This window comes from Copadichromis virginalis, linkage group LG23, assembly GCF_057382275.1.
Source record: "Copadichromis virginalis isolate Kocher_CV1m ecotype Utaka linkage group LG23, C_Virginalis_male_GT1.1, whole genome shotgun sequence".
Taxonomy (NCBI): Eukaryota; Metazoa; Chordata; class Actinopteri; order Cichliformes; family Cichlidae; genus Copadichromis; species Copadichromis virginalis.
The window spans coordinates 3,416,095-3,440,702 of record NC_140639.1 but is presented as its reverse complement, the minus strand read 5'-3'; the positions used below and the strand labels follow the sequence as shown (position 1 = coordinate 3,440,702).

Sequence of the window (24,608 nt, the reverse complement as noted above, 5' to 3'; positions counted from 1 at the left end):
AATAAAAGAAAATGTGATAAGGCATTAACACAATGCACAAAATATTTCATGTACATTTTTAAATAACTTTATTCTGTTTAAGAAATTCAGGCATGGTTTTTGTTTTATACAATTCTGCTTTGAATAAAATATGATTTTTTTTCTTCAAATTTTGCATTTGGTGGCTTTTGAAACAAACACCTGAAATTAGCTATTTACAAAATTCCAAACCAACTTTATTGGAATTTATCGAGTTATGACTCCACCATCCCCACAACCACATTTTTTTTAAACATTTTAATTGCATTTTTTTTTTTTAAAATGGGTACAAAATAAGCTGTTTTACATTTCAATCAAGTCTTTTTAATTCCATCATCATATTGCTTATGATGCGGGAGTATGTACAAGGGAAAGGGGAAGACGTGTGTCATGTGATCTGATGCGGAGCCTCCAGCATCTCCATCAAAAAGGTGTCAATAGGCGTGTCCCCAATTAGCTTGAAGAAGAACAGATGCTCCAAACATTTGAGGCCGATGGAGCGCAGGGCAGGCAGGCGCAGCAGCAGTTTGGCAAACCTGAGAATAATAAAAAGTCGTGCCAAATAGTGAGGCGAGAACAACTGAGCTTAAAACTCACTTCCACACATGTTCAAAGTTGTTTAAAAAAAAAAAAAAAAAGCCATATTTTACACACACTCACTAGCCACTTTGTTTGATACACCTGTTCACCTGCTTTGTAATGCAAATATCTAATCAGCCAATCACATGGCAGCAACTCTGCATTTAGGCATGTAGACATGATCAAGATGACCTGCTGAAGTTCAGGACAAAAGGTGACAATCATCTATACGGTTTGCAGAGAATAGTCCAAAAAAGAAAATACATGCATGGGAGCATCTCTGAATGCACAACATATTAAACTTTAAAGCAGATGGCCTTCAGCAGCAACAAGACCACACCGGGTCACCTGCTAAAGGACAGAGCGCCACCTAAATTGAACCACAGAGGAATGGACAAACAATGTCTCATTTGATAAGTCACAATTTTTACTGTGACATTAGAATAATAGGGTCAGAATTTGGTGCAAACACCATGAAAACATGGATGCACTCTGCCCTGTATACAATTCAGGCTGCTGTTGGTGGTAGTGTGGTGGTAGTGTGTGTGTGTGGGAGATATTTTCTTGGCACATTTTGGGCTCCAACTGAGCATCGCTTTAAACATCACTGCTTATCTGAACATTGGTGCTGACTATATCATTATTGATCACAGTGTTCCCATTTTCCGCTTTTTCCAGCAGGATAAAACACCACAGTCACCGGATCTCAATCCAATAGAGCACCTTTGGGATGTGGTGGAACGTGAGAATCCCATCATAGACATGCAGCGATCATATCGATATGGCCCAAAAGGACTAGCAAGATGTTCCTAATAAAGAATATAGTGAGTGCATATCAAGATTTTTTTTTTAATATTGTAAACATCTCACTTTTCATGAGACAACATACCGTACACAGTAAGCCATTTCAAAGAAAGTCAAGCTAGTGTTACATTTACCTTTCAAAAATCAATTCTTTGCTCAGAGATTTATGATTTAGATTAATGAAAACAAACAAGAAAAAGTATTACATGTTGCAGTGGTGATCTTTTTCACTGCCGGGCTGTGGCATGCTAGTTTCACTTCAATCATGTGCACTTTATGTCATAATTTCACCATTAAACATTTTTTCAGTGAGGTGAAATATTCATGGGGTAATAATAATAATAACTGTGATCTCAATAGTGACCAAAATATTCTTAAGCGTTCTTTCTGCATCTCAGCTGTGATGTGTTGACTTTTCAGGAAGTTTGCAGTGTCTGCTTTTACCTCTAATACCTGTTGCTCTCAATCAGCTCCCAAATAAAAAAATACAGTCAATGGCAACAATTTGCAGTTACAAATAGCGTTATCAGCCTACATCCTTTTAAATGCAATGTTGTGGTTAGGCAAAAGTTTTTTACTTGCATAAGAGCTGTGTACTAATATAATGCAAGCTGCCATCCTTATTATTCTTTACATCCAGTGCAGCAATGTGTTTAAAAATGATCGATGTTGTAATGGAACAGTTCCTACCTGCCAGGCTGGTCCGGGTACTTCTGTTTTGTATACGACTCCAATGAAGCATAGACCTTTTCTCTCAGCCCCTCAACCTCTGCTGGGTTAGACAAACCTTTTGCATCTGGAAAAAAAGACCCAAAACAAAACACACAAGTCATTCTGCTAGTTTGTGATCGAATGGAGTCAATTTTCTGCAGTCTGTTTGTGATAACATGGCTGTTAACTGTGAGCAAAAATCATAAATCTTTTGCTGTCTAACAACACAGAAATTCTGTGTATTCCATTTGAAGCTGTAAGTCTGAATTTCAGCGTTCTCAACTTTCAATCTGTGAAAATACTGTTGTACATATTTGATTTGCTAAATAAGCCATGTACAGAACACCGTGCAGGCTCGAACCATAAATGTGTTGCTGTTGTGTTTTTCAGTTAAAAAACAACAACAAACCCAAACAAACATCACCTTGTATCCCCATCGTGGTATGAATGGCTCTACTTGCTAAGGAACAAAATAAATCCTGTTTTTCTGACTTCACTACTGGAACACACTCAACTTGGGAGTGATGTCACTCCCAGCCCTGCTTCCAAGGGAAACTGAATGCATCATTACATTTAGAGTCCAGCCAGAACCTCATAAATTTTAAACAGAGATTCAGAAATTCCTCCACAAATAGTGACCTAATTGCTGCAGGATGGTTAATTGACTGATTTATATGACACAGGTGCTCAGCAAAGCTGTTTTCTTCTACCAAGACACCTGTGCAATTGAAAATGGTTGCTGCAACTACTTACAATCAGCAAAAAGAATCTGGGCAATCACTAATTTTTCTTGATATAAAGTAGATTACTATCCTATTTTTAGTCTAGTCTGACTGAGCCATTAGGAACGCATGGGTGCACAGTAAAATCTCTCCAACTAGCCATAATATTATGATGACCAACATTGCACTTGACAAATATGTTCACATGAATTTCATGAATCCAGTATAGTGATTCTGCAGTTACTAAAATAAGCAGTGAAATAACACAACTGAAATGTCGGTGAAAATGTTGTTTTGGGTGGTATGTAACAGTCTCAAGAGGCCAGACTGACCTGGATTGAAGAGGACAATTGCTCGCAAGCAGCCGAGCTCCGTCTTATCCATCTTCATATCTTTCATTTTAGATACTAACTCTGTGAGTACTCTGCAGGAAATCAAGAAAGAAACAATGACTAGTCACAAAAATAGGACTGAATTAAATCAGTACAAGAATTAGAATAATTTCTCAGTAAAGAATTTGCATTTCTATGCAAATATGTACTTAGCTTAAATGACAACACACTGAAATGAATGCAGTTAAGACATTAGTAACATTTACAGCCAGTTAACGGTGGTGTTGGGGGGGGGGGGGGGGGGGGGTTGCCTCCAACCACAAAATATACAGAATTAAGAGGTTAATCATGAAGGAGTCTAAATGTCACATTATTTTATCTTTTTGTCTCATCTTTCAATCCTTCCTACCTGTCAAAGATGGAGCCAACTCCAGCACTGTGGGCGCTGCTTCTGTGGACGTGAAGACCTGTTGCCAGCAGGATACCGTCTTTTACCGTGACCGAGCGATGCGAGAATGATGCAATTAGTAGCTCGTTCCAGCCTGGACACAAAAAAGGAACAAGAAAAACGAGTGACATCTCGATCCACTCGTCTCTTTAAAGCCCGTCTTTAGTTTGTGTAAATTAAATACACAAAACATGTTCTGTGATTTCCCTGCTTGCTTAAAATTAATTATCCATTTTGTGACTTTTTCACTTTATCGTCCTGGCATGTGTTAAATCTCCTCCCAGCAGAGGTCAGCACTGGCAGCAAACTGCACTGCTGGGACTTGCAAATGGTCCAGTTATTTTGGTTTCACTGCTCCATTAAACTAGATGTTACAAAAAAAAAAAAAGACTTAAATAGACTGCTTGACATCGGCTCGGCAACTATGCTGAATGAAAATACTACACAAAAAGTGAGGGGGGAAAGGGAGGATAAAGGACTGTTTACCCTTGCAGGAAACTGCTGTGTATGAGTGTGTGGTCTGATATTTGTGTGAGCATAAGCTTGCCGCATGCACTGGTTTGTGTTTGCGTGTCTACCTGCTCGTAGTAAGATGACCTGGTCATCGAGGGGGAGCTCGGAGAAGTGCGGGATCCTTTTCGCCCACTCCACCAAGGTGAAAAGCTGCTTGTCTGCTGCTTGGCAGATATTGGTGACGGGGTCATTGGTCTGGAGAAGAACATGTAGGACAAGTGCCAGACCGATTTAATGTGATTGTAGGCACTGTTAGTGACATCTAAACCTTTTCTAGCAACAGCTGGTAACCAGGTGCAGCAGTGGCTATTTTTGACTCTTTTTAAACCAACAATTTCTCTCGTTGCTTGCGGTAGTTTTAATACAATCCTAAATTCTACATACCAAAGAAGGGAAATATCTTGAAGCACAATTCAATTCAAGTTCCGCACAGCTTTTAAATTGTGGCTTTGTTACCCAACCTCTAGGTTTTAAAATTCATTTAAGTGCTTGAGCTCATACCCAGTAAATTGCTAAATCAGTGTTTACTTAATTTGTTTACTAACTTGTCAGATTTAAGAGTTAGTTTTGGACCAGAGCAACTCGGCAGCTCGGCTACATTATCTCAACATATTAACCCAGGAGATTATGACAACTGCACAAAGTAGCTTGTCAGAATTTTGGAGCAAAGCCTAGATTTATTCCCATAAACTCCTCAGCTTGTGTTATTTATATTCAACTGACCCAATTCCATCCGGTCTCAGCTTCACACTCAAAACTATTTAGCCAAGCTTGTGTGTTTATGTTTATAATAAGATCAGTATATCTTAATAGCACAGCACATCTTGGCATCTAGTTTCTCCCCAGAAAAACTGCCTCAGATTCATAATACAAACAGTGAAAGAGACATGGACCAGTGTCTGTATTAATTACCGAGTTCCCGGGGCTGCCGTCGCTGTACGTCTCTGTTTTGGGTTCTACAGCCAACTCAGCATCTAGGATCTTGTCCACAGGCATGTCCTCATTGAAACTGCTGGTGGATTCTACCTCATTCTCACCCCGCTCTTTCCCACGCTGCCTCTCCTCCTGCACCGCTGCACACAGACACACAAAAAAAAACCACACAGCATTTAAACATCCTGAATTGTTGACTAGAAAATCCGTAATATTAGCAGATAACTCAAAACCCCTCCAACCGGTCGCGACAGATAGCCGCGCCTCCCTGAGCCTGGTTCTGCCATGAGGTTTTTTTCCTTCCCACTTTTGCCGAGTACTTGCTCACAGGGGAACGTCTGAATGTTGGGATTTTCTCTATTCTTGTAGCGTCTTCATCTTACAATATTAAGCGCCTTGAAGCGACTCTTGTCATAATTTGGCGCTATATAGAACATTCAATAAACAAAACTGAATTTACCTGAAAATTATAGTTTTACTACAAGACAAAACCACATGTGATTTTATTTTAACTGCAAAATGTCACATATTGTTAAAATTTCGAACCAACCTTTTTCTAACCCTCCATACACACCTTCTCTTTTCATGCCCATGGCCAGGCACTTCTGGTAGCGGCAGTATTGGCAGCGGTTTCGCTGGCGCTTGTCAATCAGGCACTCCTTGTTATCTCGACAAGTGTAGCTGAGATCTTTGCGCACGGTCCTCTTGAAGAAACCTTTACATCCCTCACAGCTGTATACACCATAGTGCTTTCCTGAGGAGAATAAAGCCACAGGATCAATATTGATTAGGACCACTATTCAGCTTGCGTCACAGTGCATAAAGCGTCGCACTGGCTTGTAGACTAATTTCTGGGCACATCTTTAGAATTAGGATTGGAAATGTGTTAACTATTTTCTGTATGATAGACAACCTACTTGTAACAACACACCGATAAAAGATATTTGCAGAAACATACGGCACAAATCCTGACAAAATACTTAACAAATGACTTCAAACAAGTCCGTCTTTGTCTACTATCTGTTCTCATCTGGGTGGGGGGAGTTGTGGTGGTGAGTGGGAGTGTAAATATGCTTGCCCATCCCTCTCCTCCGTCCTTGCATGCTAACATTACCTGAGGAGCGGTCCCCACAAATGGCACAGATGTGCTTTGACATCCCTCCCGGGCTCGTACATTGGTAGTTGATGTTTCCCAGATTCTGTAGGCCCGGCGGAGGCTTGATGTCCTCTGAGCTGCTAACACTGTTCATAGAGTTCATCTGCAGATGACAGGAAGAGAGAAGAGAGAACAAAGAATTAAAGCTGAGGTGGCCAGAGCTGAACGGAACAGAGCAGAGGAGGAAGCAGAGGGGAAGTAAGAGTGAAAAGTTTGTGGTAGTCTCATGACACTCTCTCCCTTCCCCTATTTTCTCATTTTGTCTTCCGCTCACTCATATTTTTTTGTTCCCCCACCCACACACTTTATTGTGAAAGTGTCTTGGTATGATCACATGCTCAGCCTGTAGGAGGGGCTGAGGCCTGTCATACAGGTTTTTTAATGTTTGCTGACAGGGAGAGTCGCAGGAAGGGGGAGTCACGTGGAGCAGGCGCAGTTCTCAAACTCAGCAGCAGAGGGAACTCATGGTGAATTTTATGCTTTGTGATGACAGTTGGCATTTCTGTTAGACCTCCAATGAAGGCCAAATGTATTTTATCTGCCATTTTTTTTATATCATAAGCAGTGCTTACAGCAGCTTTCAATCCCAAGTAGATGCACAATAATGCACACTTCAACTGACATGATTTATATCTCTTACTGCAGCGTAGGGTTTCGCACCTGATCCCAAGGAACCCCACGAGATATACGAGTAACTCCCAAATATGGTACATCAAGACTCCAAACCACTAAGTATGGCCAATTTAGAAATAATGTGTAATATAATATGTTTCCCAAAAAAAGAGCAACAAGTTAAGCCTCCTTTGATTTCTTCATATCTGCTTCTTTCTCTTCTTATCATCGTCCAGCCTGTCGATCCTCTCTCAGAGAGACACATGGAAAGCATATTTGCTTGATCTCCAGATTCCAACCAGAAAAAAACAAGCCTGGCCTACATATACCTTGTACTATATGATGCAGCATGATATACAGTATCGGACATCCTTCTGACAGATCCTATCACTTATTTACAAAGTGCACTCTCAATATTCTCCAATGGCAGTCTGAATTTGGGACTCTATATCCATGAATTTGCAGCAGAGACCATCACACAAGAGTGTTTCTTTTTGCCGTCATTCAGTTTAATGTCAGCATGCTGGCTGCCTGCAGGGAGGCGGTCACACCCTAAATAAGCTTTCAGCAACAGCGTGCTCGCTTATTGGCGTGTCTGTAGTGAGCAGCTATTCAGCGTAGCATAGAGTTTTCATAATTAATTTTGCATGATCTAAAAAAATAAGTGTTTTTAAACTGTCGTTTAGACAACATGCAGCTTTACACAGACAACAGGATGCTGTAGAAAACGACTACGAGCACTGCATATGGATTATTGATGCTTCATACATTTTTTATTCAACACATGGTATGAAGAAAATACTGCACGAGACATGCAAGGTTTACTGAGTGATGCACGTGTTTGTTTTTTAAATCTATATGTAAAGATTTCTGTAAAATGAAATTGATTTTTTTTGAGTAAATTTTTGCTGATTGATGAATTCATTAAATCGCTGATTATTTAACTGATCAGAAAATCAGTTATCAGCTACTCCAAAGCAAATGTGATGATGTAAAACAAAGTCAGTCACAATCATCCAAATAAATCAAATTTACACATCATTTCTCCTTGTAATTAAAATAATGATTTCATGTTGCCTCATGTTGCTAACACTGTCATGTTCGTAATCTTCACTCCATGAAAAACATACATTACCTGATAAAAAACCTGCCAGCAGCTTTGTTTTTGGCATGCAGCAAAAAAGCCAAAATCTCTATCATAAAATGTATATCATCGCCTGCTATTCCCAACAGCACGGTCCTGAATCTAGCCTTGAAAGCACCATGTGCATCCAAACATCTTTGTTTCTGTTTGTATGGCTGACTGTCAAATCACTGAGCTTAAAAAGTGCAACAGAGCTCCTGTGACGTAAAGAGCCTTGCTATTATTAGTATATGCCTAAATGAGCACATAAAAGTAAAACAAATAAATAGAAATATCCGCAAAGGAAGAAGGAGAAACCAGGAAAAATTAGGCTGCCCTTTCTCCGTCTTTCAGGAATCCATTAATAGTCATACTGTGTCTTATATGTCCAATTCTATGAGTGTAGTAATTCAGAACTCATGGATGACCTTTAGGGAGAAAAGTTTAAAGGTCAGCAGAAGGGTAAAAGAGTGAGAGTAAAGCCAAGCTATGCCTGCCAAACACATTGGATATGGCTAACCTTCAAAGTCCTGTCTGCTGGAGGAGATCCCAAGCAATAAAGGCACATGACCACCGAAAAACATGTTATTTAATACATGTGCACCTTGCCAAAAGTAACAGTTCTAGCAAGTAGTGTTTGCATTCTTCACTACCTTAAAACACACAAACTCTGCTTCAAAACACATTCTCTGGCATTTCCAAATGGGGTTCTGAGTGGTGCATTTATTTTTTTTTTTTACTTACCTGCCTTAAGAGTTCGCTTTGACAGAGAATGGTGAAAGAAGAACAAACATTTCAAATATAAATGCAAAAATAATAATAATCCTGTCATGATAATTTCATGGATACATAAAAGCAACTTTATACTCGAGCCATTTAGGGAAATAACAATTCATTGTTATCTTCTGACGACCAAACACCCCCACATGTCTCACCTGTGGACTGCTGAGTGGTCCGAAGTTCATGTTGGGAGTAGACTGCAGCGATACAGAGGGCGAGCCCAGGGAAGATGTAATAACTGGATAGGGAGAGGCCAGGCCGTTCATTGGTGAGCCCAAGGTGGACATGGGGGACGGTAAGGGCCTGGAGGTGCTGATGACTGATGGGTGACCCACCATGCTGCCCATCAAAGGGGGGTGGGTGTGGGCTGTACTCATCGGCCCTGTAGAGTCTGGAAAGGAAGAAGGTGCATGTTGAAAAGAACAAGCAAATACTTTGGATTTAGGAGTTAGGAATAAAAGAATTAGGAAGGTACACCTACACAAACAAATGCATCCATGCTACCACACATGCTTTCTTTGCGAAGTTGTACTTTGAGCAGACACTATCTAAAGCCACTTGAACAGCAGACTATTCAAAGGCGATTCTAATATTTATGTATATACACAGTGGCAGAATAACAGAAACATTATATAACCCAGTACTGTATCTCTGCTAACTTTGGTCCTAGGAAGGACCTATTAATCTGGGAATTTTGTGTATTACGAAAATCAAAATATCCACCCAAGTCAGTTTTTAGCTGCATCCAAAATAAACTGCTTGAATCTAAAATGCATGACTTTCGGGGTATTGGGTGACAGTGTAACAAGTTTGAAACCAATACCGACTTGTCTGACTTCATGAAGCTGAACTCGACACCACAGATTTGCTGAATCACAGATACAATAGACATAAAACTAATAAACAGAGGCGAATAAATTAAAATAAAATTCAACCACATCAAACCCTTGTTAGCTATCAAGTCTCCACCAACTAGGAGAAAAACTAAATAAATCTGGCTCCACTATAGTTTGTCATTTGGTACTGAGCCGATGTGTTCAGTGTTTTTTTTCTGAAACAATATTTATAGAACGAAGACCTGAACAGTAAAGTTGTGGAGGATAAAACCAAACTGATGATCAGGATGATGCTCTACAGTCAGATGACGGAAATCAGTGGATTGTTCAAAAAGGACGTCTCTACATTACCATTAGTCATTTGATACATTTGTATAAAAATTAGCTTCAAGGTTCGAAACAGTTTAGAGGTTCCACATGAATGGATACACTAAATAATCACACTTTAAAACGTAAAGTCTAGCAACTGTCAAAATGATGATGTTATCTAATTAGAATCCAGGTTTGGGTTATATATTGTTGGCCAGTGGTGCCATGTGTCCTTTTGGAGTGTAAATTTAGCGACACAGAGTGAAGCCCATCTGATTTTGGTCACAGGATGCTGACTTTGCTCAGCGGCCATTGATGTAAACTGACAGGCTGGCATTTACATAGATGACCTACTTAGAAAAGCTGTCAGTCAGCTGGGTAACAGGGCATGGTGTGTAATTTCATGCATGTGTTGTAGCTGCGAGTAATACAAATTCAGCAAATACCATCATATACATATGGTGTGTACGAGCAAGAGACCAAGACACATCTTTACACAAATGCCAAAGGCTATCATAATACAGACAGATGCAATAAGCAGTACCCCTCTGGGCTAATGGTGATGACTCAACGACGCGAACAAAACTGGGCTTTCTTGAGTAAAATGCTACTGATGAAGAGTGACAGACCACCATATGCACATAAATATTTGGATAAGCCTGCAGAAGTTTTGGCTTTTTTGTCAGTGTATATCGCCTGCCTCCATTTACACACACAAACACACACACACAAACTCAGCGTGATACTGGGCTTTGCACCACTGTTCTTAGTTAAATGTCACATTCTTGTGTCCCATGTGCGTCTATAAAGCTGGGTTGTGGCATGATTGCACAGACACGCAATGAACAGCACCTGTGTTTTGGGTTTCTTATAATCTTCAAAGTCCTTTTTTTTTTCCCTGAATCAAAGCTGAACCGGGTGCCCGGAGAGAGCCCCAAGGGAGGGTTTGATGTCTTTTGTCACAACTACTAATAACCTAGATCTCCAATGTCAAAAAATACACTTATTTAACTTAAAAGTTGAAAGTTTAAAAGATGATTATTGATTGTGCACTTTCCAACAGATAAGAATGGAGTCTTTTATCACTTGAAAGTTCATTTAGTAGAGATTCATGGTTGTAAACAAATCTGAGTTGCTAAAAATACTGTAAATAACAAGAAAATGCTAGTGATCAATTAAAATCATGAGTCAAAAACAGCGTGACTACAGCATGACCCTTGAGATGCTGGAGATTAGCTGGGCAGCAAGAGCTCCATGAGTCGATTTGTTTGCTTGGTTTATTGTGAAGTCTCATTTAACACAATAAATTGCAGGTTCTAGCTTCTCAAAAGTGAAGAATTTGATGCTTCCCCCTTTCTTATGTGACAGTAAACTGATTATGTCCAAGGATTGCGGGACTGTTGACCAGACAAAACAAGACATCTAGAAAAATCTTGCGAGATTTAAAAGAAGGGAAAGGGACATTTTCACCATTTTAAGAATGATTTACCACAGAAAAGATTCTGACAACTAATCAACAGTTCAAAAAAAAAGAAAAAAGGATCAGCTATGACCTAGACCTCGCTGTGACTAGTCTGTGTGATAATCTTAAATCTAAAGAGCCATCTCAGCTCCTCCTGTATGTCATAATTGCACAAAATCTGAATTGTATGTACTTGTCAGCACTCTTTCAAAAGCATGTTCTTTTTCCTGACTTAAATTTATTTAGTGCATTTTAGATTTCACCAAAAATATCAGCCTAAAACAAGAGTTTTCCTGCTCCCACTGAATGAAAACATCCTATACATATTGTCGCGCTGACCTAGTAGGTGTGGCTGTTATTCCTCTTTTCCTCCTCCTGCCCTCTACCTGTTCGGTGCTGCTGCTTACCCATGGCCGCTGATTAGACCTTGGGTGCAATCAACAACTAAGCACGGCCTGGTGTGCGCCGCCCTGCCAGGTGAGCCACATTAGAGCAATCAAGGGTGGGCGTGCCGAGTAAACCTTTAAATGCATGCAGCAGTCATTTGACCCGGGTGCAACATACTGAGAGGACGGCAAACAAAGCACTTTTCCACTGTGAGGAAGACTTTGAACAAGACAGGCTATCGGTAAGTTCTTAAGTTCACATTTTGCTTTTGCAGATGTATCTGGGACTATGGAAGCTCAGTTGTGCAAATGTTTTACGCTTAGGGAAATAGTTGCTGCATTTAAGTTTAATTATATTGACAAAAATGAATGTTTAAGTTTGAATAAATTGTTTGTGCAGTTAGTGTTCCCACATATTTATGTTAATTAATATTAAAAATAGTTACCCCAAATCCTTGGGTGGATTGTAAAACTAGTGAATAAATGTTTGTTTTTGATTTAAAGAAAATAATTCTTTGTAAAGAAAATCCTTAGTTAAAGTCTATTAAAATGTTTGAACTCTAAAATGTATACTTTAAAATACAATTGTTTATAAAAAAGTGTTAATGCAAAGAAGACACATTTTGTATATTTAAGAACCACAGTTAAATTAACACAGTTAACCACATGGTAAATGGCTTTACTGAAGTGTATTTTGTTATTTCATCTGTCTTCTGTGTAATGCATGTAATTTCTCTGAATGGTTAATGGAATGTTCTTTTTGTGTTGAAAGGTTTTTTACCTGCTGCTACCTACCAGCTATCAAACTAGTTGGTCTAAATAAAGTTGAGTGAAATTCAAAGTCTGGTCTTTTTCAAGTGTGGACACCTCACAGTCAGAGGAACACTTGACACATATGGTTTGGTCTGTAATTATGATTTCTAATCTCTGCTTTTGAAGTTCGCATCATCTTATTTATTTTGAATTTCATTGCTGTCATCGCTTTTTCTGCAGGCCCCTTTACTAACATGGTCACTGTGACTTGAAATGGAACACACAAATATAAATTAAACTTGGTTTTCCTTATCTGATCTGATAAAAATGTGTCAAAATTGCTAAACGCTAATGCTGCTAATCGTTTGTTTATCTGACTCTGGGGGAAAAACTGTCACAATTTGTTTTTGACCTTTTAGACCTGAAAAAGTTTGACTTCAGTTTTAAGGCTTTACTCAGAGCAACTTGTCAAACATTTTGAAACAGTTTTGAAATGTTGCTGTGATATTTAACCTTTAGCACCCACTTATACCACATTAAAGGAAATGGTGACTGAGTAATGAAAGACCATTGCGCTGAAATATGAAGAAATTGTGAAAAAGGGAATAATGTCATGTTGTCGGGCTGGACGCAGCACTTTCTGCACAAAGACACACAGTAAGACACAGCTGGCCATTCACTCCCTCTCTGTACGCAAAGGAACAGATGTTGTGCAACTTCCTGTTTAGCAGTGAAACTATATCCTCCACCCCCTTCTTTACTCGCCCACTTTCTCCAGCCCTCAAGTGATCCCTGGCAGGCAGAAATGGATTGGGGCCTTCCTCTCTCCCAGAGCTGAATGGATAAAAGAAATATACTTCACACTCCAGGCTGTTACAAAATGCACTACATAGATTGAAATTCAACTATGTGGAATTGTTCCCAACTTTCCCGAGTGCATTTTCATCCAATCAACACTCTTATGTAATAGACGTCCACTGTACAACATGTTCTGTGTCTGATTTCGTGCAATGGCCCCTCTTTTATGTGCATGACAAATTCCCTTTGGGGGTCATAAAGATCCATTCTATTCTAGTACAGAGTGGGAGATATGGCAACAGGGTACTCCAGCAGCCAATAGTTTAGCAACATGCTCTGAAGACCAACAAGACTAGATGTAAAAGATAATGAGGATGAAAATATGGAGAGAAATGAAAAGTAAAGTGGATAGATCGGTGCAGTTCTATTTGTGACCTGAATGTTCAGATTTCCTGCTTGTCTGGAGACAGGGTCCGTTTAAACTCTGAAAAACAACATACATGTTTGACACAACACTAACGACAAATCTTCGCCCAGACCTGAGTGTGTTCGTGGCTGCATTACACAGGGGAAAAGAAAAGCACACGGACAGTCAGCTGGTGGGATGCCTAAAAGGGAATTGCTAGAGAGGTGAACATGCTTTGGGAAGGGCGTGTGCGAGTTTTGTGTCCGTGTGTAAGAAGGCCAACATGCTCAGTGGAGGAAGCACAAATGGGCCCCGAGCGGCTCAAAGAAGCCTATCCTTGAATGACCCGCCTCAACTGGCAGTCCAATCTAAGTCACTTGCACAACAAAGACTCTTAAATGCACAGACTATATTTGACCATAATCCATCCATTCATTCATTTCGTGGCACAGAAATGTACGTTAGCAGTCTGCAGCATTCACAAATATGTCGTTTGACTTTTCCCTCTCAGTCTTGTCTAAACCTATGCAACGCTTCAGCAACTCAAGCATCTATCTGAGAGCAAACAGAGCAGTGAAGGGCACCTTTGAACACTAGTGTCGCAAATCAAAGGTCACTTGTTACCAAACTCCTGAGCCAAGTTCAAAAGAGTTTTCTGTCTGCAGCAGCGCAGGTCTCTACTGATCGTTCCCAGAAATTACTGCACTGAGGGCGGATGCAGGACTCGCACAATAACCTGCTAAAATGCAGCTTGATCTGACTTTGCGATGAAAGGCTCCTAAAAATTGACCCAGTGTAAATCACAGCTACTTTTAGCAAGAAATGTAACCCATAGAGTTTTACAGCACATCAGCCTATTTTCATATTAGCTCCCTTTTGATATGCTTATTGTGTTTGAAAGATCTTTGAATGTAGAGTGATTGCACAGTTATCAACAATAACAAACCAATCGCGGTAGTGTTATATTAAACTAACCTGTGCCAACCATGTCCACACACATCAAGATTGACTCTTTTTGCTGTAGTCTTTGGAAAATTGGGATTAGTACTTTTTGCCTCCAAGGCATTTTTATAGACTAACCACTTAACCAGACCAGTGAATACTAACAATAATTCTTAATATGACCTTTACTGAGCTTAACAACATCACATTATTCTGTTCCCTTGCATGCAAAAGATTCAAACATCCTCATCAAACTGCCTCTGCTGTGTCAGATGATCATATTTACTTTGAAAGCCAAAGGAAGGAATACCCAAAGCCACAAATACATCACATTGATCTGATGATCAACAGGTTTAAAAAAAACATCACAAACCACAAACCCTCTAAATCCCTTGCAGTTAATTACTGGGTTGTAACTGGATGGAGCGCTGCACTGAGTAGTAATTCAATAAGACCAAACTAATAATATCTCCCGTCTGGAGAGCAGACCAGCACTGGGAGTGCACAGTGAGGGGATGACGGGGTGGGAGCAGCAGGAGCAGCACTCCTAAATGACAACATAAACTTCAAAATCTATCACATGAACCCCAACAAAAAGGAATCCTCAGCATGTGCATGGATTCGTTCAATAACCGTCTACTCTATATGTGTTTTTATGCAAAATGAGTTAAAGTCTGTAGATGACAGTGCCGTGACCAAATGACATAGAACAGAATGCATCCTAAAGTAATCAGACGGACAGCCTGAGGAGCTCATTAGATTCAGTGAACATGTAATTAAGAAATCTCCGCGCTGCCAGTCCGGCTCATTTGCGCTGGCTGCAAACCATCACACTCACTCCTTGCATGCGCACATACTCGCTCACACTAAAAGAGGGGGGGGGAGAAACCCCCCCTCAAATTGTCTGCACACACCAGCATAAAAATCACCACCCTTTTAACATTCATTTCTTGACTAAATGAGGTTGATATCTGATCAATTGTGTCAGTAAATCCTCTTATCCCCGGGTAAGTATGTGCAGCTCAGCAGGCCAGCTGTCAAGAAGGTGGGAGGCCCGGGGAGGAGGGGACTGAGAGCCGAATAGACCCAGGGAGGAAGAAGGTAGCAACGGATGGCTGGCTGGATGGCTGGGGGAGGGCACTGCTCTCCTTCTCTTCCCAGCCCTCATGACTGCACTAACACTACCACCACACACTCCTAATCGCCCCGCCTGTGCGAGGACATTAGATCATGAGTTGAGAAAAGCCCCTGTTTATTTTCTGCACAGCTGTGATTTTAGGAGATACGAATGGTTGCTGGTGATAGAAAATAAAGATACAGTCCACTGTTACATAAGCAGCACTCTGTCCAAAGCTGTTTCAAGGACACCTGTTCCATTTTCGTACTGCTTTTTCAGCCAAAATTAATACCGCTCATTTTACAAGCAGAACAGATGTTACAGCTGTGTATCATTCCTGTCTTGCTGGAAACATAAAGAAAAGTGTGTGTGGGGGGGGGGGGGGAGTTGTGTCCATAAAGGCTTACGGCTGTGACAACATAAAGGCTTCAGATAGCAAACCTCTCTGACCCCAAATTCTGCCCTGTGAAACCCTCCAGTGAAATCAAATATACTTCTGAACAGAAGAGGAATAAACTCTTTCCCCCATTTCTTTCAGTTTCCCTATAGCAAGCATTCATACAAGCAAAGCAAATTGTTTGGAAAGTACATATATTGTTTTCCCACAGGCGGACCACGTTTGTAGTTCTCTTAAATCAAACACAGACCTGCCACTTTTGTTTTTTTGGGGGTTTTTTTTTAAACACAGGCCCACAGAGAATCGATGAGCCCATAACTGAGTCAGGGACAAGATAAAGACTGTTTTGCAAGTGATAAAAGTTTGGAACTTAAACAACACGAGCTAACACAGAACAGGCTGACCAAGCAGTCCTGGAAAACAAACAAACAGCTGGGCCGAAAGTCCCAATGCAAATCGGGCATCCGCCCTTTTGGCTTCGCCTGCTGAGGTAACTCAAATTAGTTCCTAGAAGTAGTCATTCACTGTTAAAGGGGGCAATGGAGATATAGCCATGTGCTGTTGACATGCACACACGGACACACAAAACACACACAAACCCATTCATCTCATGCTGCGACCAGGCCGACCTGACCTCGTGAACTGAAGACAGATCCTAGAAAGAGGACGAGACTTACACCAGCTTTCTGGATCCTAGAAAGACAGTCGGACTTACACCAGCTTAGCAGCTAGAGTGAACACAGACAGTCTGGTCTTGGGGTACCGTATCACATGAAAAACAATGTGTTCCTTGTGGTCATATACAGAAACATAAAAAGACCAATCGGGAAATGAGAAGAAAAATGCTAAATGACAAGAAGCGAGGTAGTGATAGGATTAAGCTTCTAAGCCATAGCCATGCTAACGGCTTTGCTTTAAGTTAACTGCTAAAGTCAGGCAAGCTGCTGGTTATTCGGACATGATGCTAGGAGGTAGCACATTTAGCACAACAAAACAAAGTTTTCAAAAAGAAGGATTCGCTCCCTCAGAATAACTACACCGTACCCCTTTAACTACAAGAGGCATTTGACGATTTTCCTTTAATCTTCTAAAAATTATTCTTAGCTATGATTTACTCCACATTGCCAAAGCAACTAAAATGTGAAAATCAAACAACAGAAATATCTTTAAAGTTAACATGGGATCAAATTTATTTAAACCCAGTGCTTGGTTGCTTTAAAAGTTCCTATAAACTAATCGCTGTTTCAGACAAGGAAAATCATTATAAAACCATATGGTGGCTCCGGTTTAATGCCACATCTATCAATTTGTACTGGACTGTTGAAAAACATGCAAAACTGCCAGCATTTATTAAGCTATAGTCCTGTTGTTTGTTTAAGTTTTATTGAATTGCTCCTGATACTAAATAGGCAACACTGTATTTCATCAACATAGCTGAAGCTCAGCATAATATGGATTTAATCACAGCTTTGTCGAATGTCCTGCGGTGCTTTTAATGAATGATCAGAACAGAAAGAGCCAATAATAAGCATAACCATGAACATAAAACACTTGGACTGCCAGGTTTGAAAGTCGGTATTAGACTATATTACTGTCCTCAGACCATACTTCCACCCAGGCCAAGAAAATCCACTGAACAACTTTAGTATTTTCAGAAGAATTTGTTTCTCAAGGACACTCAAAAACACGAGGGTGCTCTAAAATGCACAATTTGCAGATATACATATTCTCTAGACAGAGAAGCCACTTAATGGCTCACACCAATGCTTCCCACACCTCTTCAGGAAGGATAGAAAGGAGAAAAAAAAAAGGAAACAAACACATCACTGAGGCTGTTGATGGAAAGGTGACAGGCAGTGTGACACAAATGGAGAAAGAAAGCGTGATGAAGAGGGCTAACAGGAAGGGACAAGTGTTGAGAGATAAAGAGACAGTGAAGGACAAGGCAAAGAGAGCTGGAAGCATCCTTTTAAACTGAGTGACAACCCCGCTGAACTCATCTGAGAATTCAAGTGAGTCACTAGTTCTAGATCCCGATCTCCAAAACCTTGTACCTGCCACAACTTGTTAAAATGACCCAGTGATGATAAAAGCAGGAACTAATCTGTTAGCAGAGAATATCCTGGAAATAGATTTAAAGATGCAGTTCCTTGTTTAAAAAAATAATTAAATGTTTCGTTATTTTTTAGCAAGGGATATATACAACATGGGTGAGAGAAGAATACATATAAAAGAAAAAAAAAACGGGTTTAACGATCTGCAGATGCAATTGCCATGAGAGTTGTTGGTGTCTCCTCGGAAGAAAGAAATTCAAAATAACTTCATCAAAGAGTGCACAGGGATTAGAGGCATTACTCAAATGCATCTGTGCACCACGAGCTTTTCGTGCTCAAGCTTCACTTCTGTTGAAACCCACAGAAGAGACGCGTTGCATCGGAATGATTCCACCCACACACACACACACACACACACACACACACACACACACACACACACACACACACAAAAAACAAAACCCAGCTACTCACAGTGACCATAACCTATTTCCGTTCCAGGGCTGCCCCCACTTCCAGGTGATGCCACTGGATGCCACATGCCTTCAGGCCCTAATGGTAGCGCTGGAAGAACACGAGTCGCTCAGGACCAGGTGTCAGACTCAAAGTGCTGGCTTGGTGGATGCTCAATCGAGCACTTTTCAGAGAAGAACGGGACGGAAGGGTCGGCGTGTAGAGGGAGGGATGGGGGGGCCTCCGTGAAGAGCAAAAGAGGCGGAGTCCAACAGCGCCGGTTATAGGATTACCCAGATTATCCTTCCCCAGAGATCAATCCCACAGGAACTGTTTGCTGCCCGACTGCAGCACAAATCAGCTCCTCTACCGCCCACTCAACTCATGTTTCTCCTCTCTCTTTATCTCCCCCTCTATCTATACAGAAACACCTGTTGTAGTGGTACAACCAGGAGGTCTGGCCAGAGGGGGGCGCGGTTGGGGAAGGTCATGGTGGAAGGGGTTGTCTAAAAGTACAGTACAACCAGACGTTTCCAATTACTTCCTCTAAAAAGGGTTCAGGGCTAAAGAGCAAGGGAAGACAGTATGAAGACACTAATACAGTCCAAAGGTTATTATATGTCAGTAACATTTCTTCACTACGTTCTCCTTGTTTTTTTTAAACATCACAAATTCTCTTTCTGTTTTGCAGGTTTTATAAATGACATGTGTTGAGTGGGTGACAAGAAGTGTTCAGAGGTTGAAGTTCTATTTTGTCTTGCCAAAAATAACTTAACACCATATCACGCTGTGAAATAACTGTGCCAGCATACAAGCTTAAAGGTATTGTTAGCAGCATGTTCAGTTGAGTCGCCTCTGTGAATATGTTCGTGTGTTTAACAAGTGTGATAGCATTCCAGGAAGTCAGGAATTGTCTTTTTTAGGTGCTCTAGGATAGCCAGGAAAACACAGGGCAAAGTGAAAATCCAGATGCACACACAGGCCAAAAATATAACTTAAAGGCAGCGAGGAACAATACATGAGAAATCCTGAGGGAAGCTAAATAAACCATGCAGAGATGGATTTGATCTGCAAAAGTAACCCTTGGTGGAAGACTGCGTCTACTGTAGCAGGCTTTTAAATCAGGTAATAATTTTTAGACTTAAAAATATGAATGCAAGAAGTAGATGTTCTACTTGTTTAGTGATGACAGAGGCAAGGCAACATGTTATTATCACCACAAAATAGACCAACCCGTAAATGTTAAAGTGTTCCTTCTAATTTATCCTTCTTCAGATATTCAAACTGAGATATGGCACCAGAAACTTCCCATTTCTTGTGTCCATCCATTTGCCTTACACAACTCAGAGCCTTCTTGCGCAGACTACCCAGCAAGTGATTGGATCGACTACACAGTGTTTAAAGGAGAACCACTAGTAACCATATACTCTCAGTGACACTCGTTTGGCTTTGTCCTCCTCCCGTGACTCAGCGGCCCGACACATAAGAGGAGAACATGACGGAAGAGGAGAAACGCTAGCGTCTCTTTAAGAAATCCCAGAGGGAGAAATTAAAATAATGCAATCCTTCTGAAAAGCACGCTGTGTTATATTAGTGTGTCATGGCCCACATAAAATACATGAAATTAACCCCGAGAGCCATAATTAGTAATCACAGATGTATTATGGTTTGTTAAGGCGCGGGAAGATGATAATTGGCAGCCCTAAATTTAGGCTACATTCTTAAATCTAAACTTCTAATAATGTAATCAGCGTACTGTCCCCTCAGGAGAAAGGTTTCCTTATGGCCTGCTCTCCCTGCCGGTAGTGATTTCTGACAGCACTGAGGACATAATCATGTGGCATATTCAGCTGTGTAGACATTTATAGGAAAATACAGTGGAAAAGCAGAAAAGAGAAGGGAAATTATGCTACATTAATGTGTGCTTCTGCTACATGTTGATGCTCTGTAGAAGTGAGACAGGAGCAGCACACTAAAATGGCACTCTCAAAGCATTAAAAATAACCAAGCGAGGTTTCCAGCATGTTCTTCATGGAGAGGTTTAATGAGATCTAATGTTCTTAGCTGCGACCTGTTGCTGCTATTTGTGCACCCACAGGACAAAAAAAGCACCATGAGAAATATTTTGGCTGCTCAGTCAAACTAGCATCTATTGAGTTATGAACTTGGGCTCATTAATCACACTCCTATAATAGTATAAATGAGTTCCACAGTGCTTAAACTTTCAAAGCCTGTGCTTGTTTTGGAACTGACTCCACATACATTATTCTGTCAACATGGGAACACATCAGCTAGTCTGCCGACTTGGCCTGCAAAGCCAACGGCCAATTTTCGCAGCTTCCTGTGTGGCGAGGATATCCAAACAGCGGATACTGGAAATCCGGGTCAAACCTTCCTGTTCATTTCACAGGTGATTGTATGCACACAACTGAAGAAAATGTTTAAAAGTTATTGAAATGCAAACAAAGTTGCCTGAACGTGATTGGTGAGAAGAACTTGGGGCTACAAATGTAAAGCTAAGAAACTTCCAGCACCTTTGCCTACAGAGTCAGTTTACAACTCTGTCTAAAAATGTGCCTAGAACTCAAGGTTATGGCTTCTATATGCATGTTTTGTGCAAATACCAGTAAATACTTAACTGCAATTATGAATGACAAAGAAAGACAAAACAAAGAAATAATTCACATCATGCACGTAGTAAACTAGGGAATGTTTGGCCTATTTCCAGTGGAAGATTTTAACACACATTTAGCATTTTTTAAATTAAATTGAAAAAAAAAACTGCACAAATCCACAAGCAGATTACTGCATTTTCACTACTGAATCCTCAAATATTTTCCTGTGTGACTATTTTCTAATTCTTATTTGATTCCATATATTTATTACTATTATTCACTGCACTCCAGCCTTTTTAGCAGAGCAGTAAGAGTGAACCACTCTGCATTTCTCAAACTAATAGTAGCACTGCTGGCAAACAGTTTTCTATCAATTAAGTAATCAAGTAATGTTCCCTCTAGGAATAATATTGCAGATGCATCAACAGCTTTAGTTCTGTGTGCGCAGGTGCAACTTAAAGCTTGCACACACTGAGAAGTGCTGTTGCAGGAAATGACAATTTATTGAATATCAGATGGAAAAAGGAGCCAGATGTTAAGATGCCTTCCAAGCAGTGAACAAATTAAAAACTCAAATTAGATAGGTTGTTGAAATCAGAAATAGCTCAATGCATCTCATAACTAAACATTGCTTTAGCACATGAGCCTTTGAAGGTTCTCTGCTTGATTAAAGCTGGAATTAAATCAAGGATTTGACCTTCTTCACTAATGACTAATTACTGGCAATTAGCCCAGAGAATGGCCTCTTTTTGCCCCCTCTTTTCCCTCATCCTGCTCTCACAATTGGCACCCACTCAAACACACAATCAAGGCAAGCTGACTATTTTACGCGGAAACACAAATACGCACACGCTCACTTAAAAAGTGCCTGAAAATAAACCTTTTGTAGGTATTGTGTGCTAATGAATGTGTGAACACAGGGGTACTTCATGTCTCAAGCTGGGATCCTTGAGCAAATACCTGCAAAGAGCCACACCTTCTCTACCTGTGTGATGTATTTAATTCTGCCGCAGTGGGAGGGGAGGAGGTTTTATTACTGCAGGGACTTGACAGTCAAAAGGTAAAACTCACATTCTTTAAGTCACGTGCCATCACGGTCACAGTCTGTTGTAAAGGAGTTACTCATACAAGCTACTGCGCAGCTGTGAAGAATAGGCATGGGTGTGTGAATGTGTGTGGGTGTCCTCCTGCTTCGGTCTGTGCGTGCACTGGGAGGTCAACTGTTGATCCCTAGGAAGTGATGAGTTTTCAAACCACCCCCCTCACCCCCATCCATCCCCTCACCCTGGTTTCAATCCAGTTCTTCTTTCTGTCATGACCTCCCTGTTGTGTGAGCCAAATAAGTTCTCACCGTCAAATTTCCCAAAATACGCGCTCATCAGCTTGTCTAGAATCACTTCCACTGATGGAAAATAAAAAAAAAATGCTGAAGTGCTGAGAGAGAAAAAAAAATGCTGATTCTACTTTAAGCTCCGAGCAGGCCTGCATCAAACCTGCTGAAACATAACAAGTCTGGGAAAAGCCAAGTGGAGGAAGAGGTGGATCATGAAGCAATCTGCACATAATCACCAGACTGTTTTTTTTGACTCCACACTGCTTCGCCTCAGCTTCACGCTCCTGACAGATTACAAAGGGTGACCATTTTCAAGTCAGAATACAAGTACTGTTTATGGCCCTGTTTTCGTACGTGCTTTGGTGCATCCTAAACCATAGCTGTGAGCCAACACATAGACAAAACAAGATTTGGAATGACTTTCAGTGGTTGTGGTTTTCATTTAGCTCTGTGGCTTTACTACCAACATTCAAAAGCAAATGCACCAGAAGAGGAGGATTCAGCTAATCCTGGTTTATGAGAACTACTTTAAGATTTATTCATAATACATTTTTTCATACCAAAAATTATGACTATTTCGCGTTTAAGACAGACCTCTAGCCTTTGCGGGTAGTGAGTAATGCTACAGCAGCATTACTGTGGAGAACAGACTCTCTGTTTAAACAAAGACCAATGCAATTTTGGAAAAGAACAGTGTTTAAATCGCACTGTGGAACTTCAATGCAGAAACACGATTGGCTAATATCTATTAATATCTAAATCTTAGGATGCCATTACTGCCCAATCATAACAGATCTTTAAAGAGAAAGAAGAAAGAGTTTAGCCCTGAGGGACTGCTCCATTACTTCTGTACACTGTGGGTTTCTCTCAACACACTCTCCTATCCAGATGTCATGTCATTCCCCTGGGAGCCACATTCATTATGGAAACAATACTCAGCCCCTCCAAATGGTGCAAAGATATCTGTGATAGCATAAACAGGCGGTACAGTTTTGCCTTCAAAGAGTTAGCCTGCTATTAGATTTTAAGGATAAGTGTGTGTGACTTAATGAGACTATATGCGCAAGCCTATTAGACCACATTTGGTTTCAACTAAACACTTAAATGGCACAGGGTATTTCTGTAAGTAGTGTGTCCCACGTGTTGCTCCAAGACGTCCTATTTCCTTGTCTCAGATGATTTTAAGCGGCCACAAGAAGGATAACAGAACAAATCCAATCCACTGGTTCAAGGGCAAAGTCACCGAGTCAGATCAGACTTCAGCTTTACTGAGCAAAATCACATCACGCTGTCATTCAGCTGAATATGGCCACGGCGGTGACCAGGGCGCGTCTAGCACGCTGCACTCCTTTCTACCACAAAGAGGGAGCCTATAAGTTTGTTTATCAGTGGAAATCCGCCATTCCTCTGCGCAGTTGAACGCTTTTCCCCTCTCTGGATCTGACGACCTACCCAGACCAATAAATTGTGTTTCTGTCTCAAACTGTTTAGCAAGAGACGCGCGACAAGCACCATAAATTACATAAGCGCAATTAAAGTGCCAACCTCTGACCTTGCCCGACCGGCACAGCCATGATCACCTGACTTTTGCAGTGACCGCATCTTTCGTTTCAATTCGCGCTGTTCTAACGCGATTATTTAAGAGCAAGCGTAACAACAGGATCCACACACAGCAGTTGGTGGTTAAAGTCCGAGAACACTTTCGCGCACCGCTTGCTGACTGGAGAGAGAAGACGCCATAAAACAAACGCGCTCGCCGCTGAAGTCACAACAAAATGCAGCGGCTTCGCGGGGAGCACCGCAGCAAGATCGGACCCGGGCTAAAATACGCAAGAGTACTCACTGAGGTGTAGATATGGATCATTGCTGTCCATACTGCGCGAGTTGTTGCGTCGATTTCCTACAGTCGGTGCTGCTCCGCATCCCAGCACATTCCTCTCCCAGCCCGACTGAACTCTCTCTGCAAGGCGGCTCTACACAGGGGCCCAGCGAGGGAGGGGGCGGCAAAAACAGGGC

The 24,608-nt window shown here is 40.9% G+C and overlaps 1 protein-coding gene across 4 annotated transcripts; it reads right to left on the bottom strand.

The window, feature by feature from the left end:
• Positions 1-50: 50 nt before the first annotated feature.
• Positions 51-24,608, bottom strand: rxrgb (retinoid X receptor, gamma b). Of its 4 annotated transcripts, none has more exons than XM_085447737.1 (10): positions 24,436-24,608; positions 8,887-9,122; positions 6,175-6,319; positions 5,635-5,814; positions 5,040-5,200; positions 4,193-4,322; positions 3,576-3,708; positions 3,167-3,258; positions 2,092-2,197; positions 51-554 (listed from the first exon to the last, which is right to left on the bottom strand). In XM_085447737.1, exons 1-10 carry the CDS (start codon positions 24,464-24,466, stop codon positions 407-409), a joined length of 1,362 nt encoding a protein of 453 aa, XP_085303863.1. In that variant the 5' UTR covers positions 24,467-24,608; the 3' UTR covers positions 51-406. The 4 variants fall into 4 exon arrangements, with proteins under 4 accessions (XP_085303863.1, XP_085303864.1, XP_085303862.1 ...); XM_085447738.1 differs by lacking the exon at positions 24,436-24,608 and adding an exon at positions 19,878-20,026; XM_085447736.1 differs by lacking the exon at positions 24,436-24,608 and adding an exon at positions 18,666-19,070.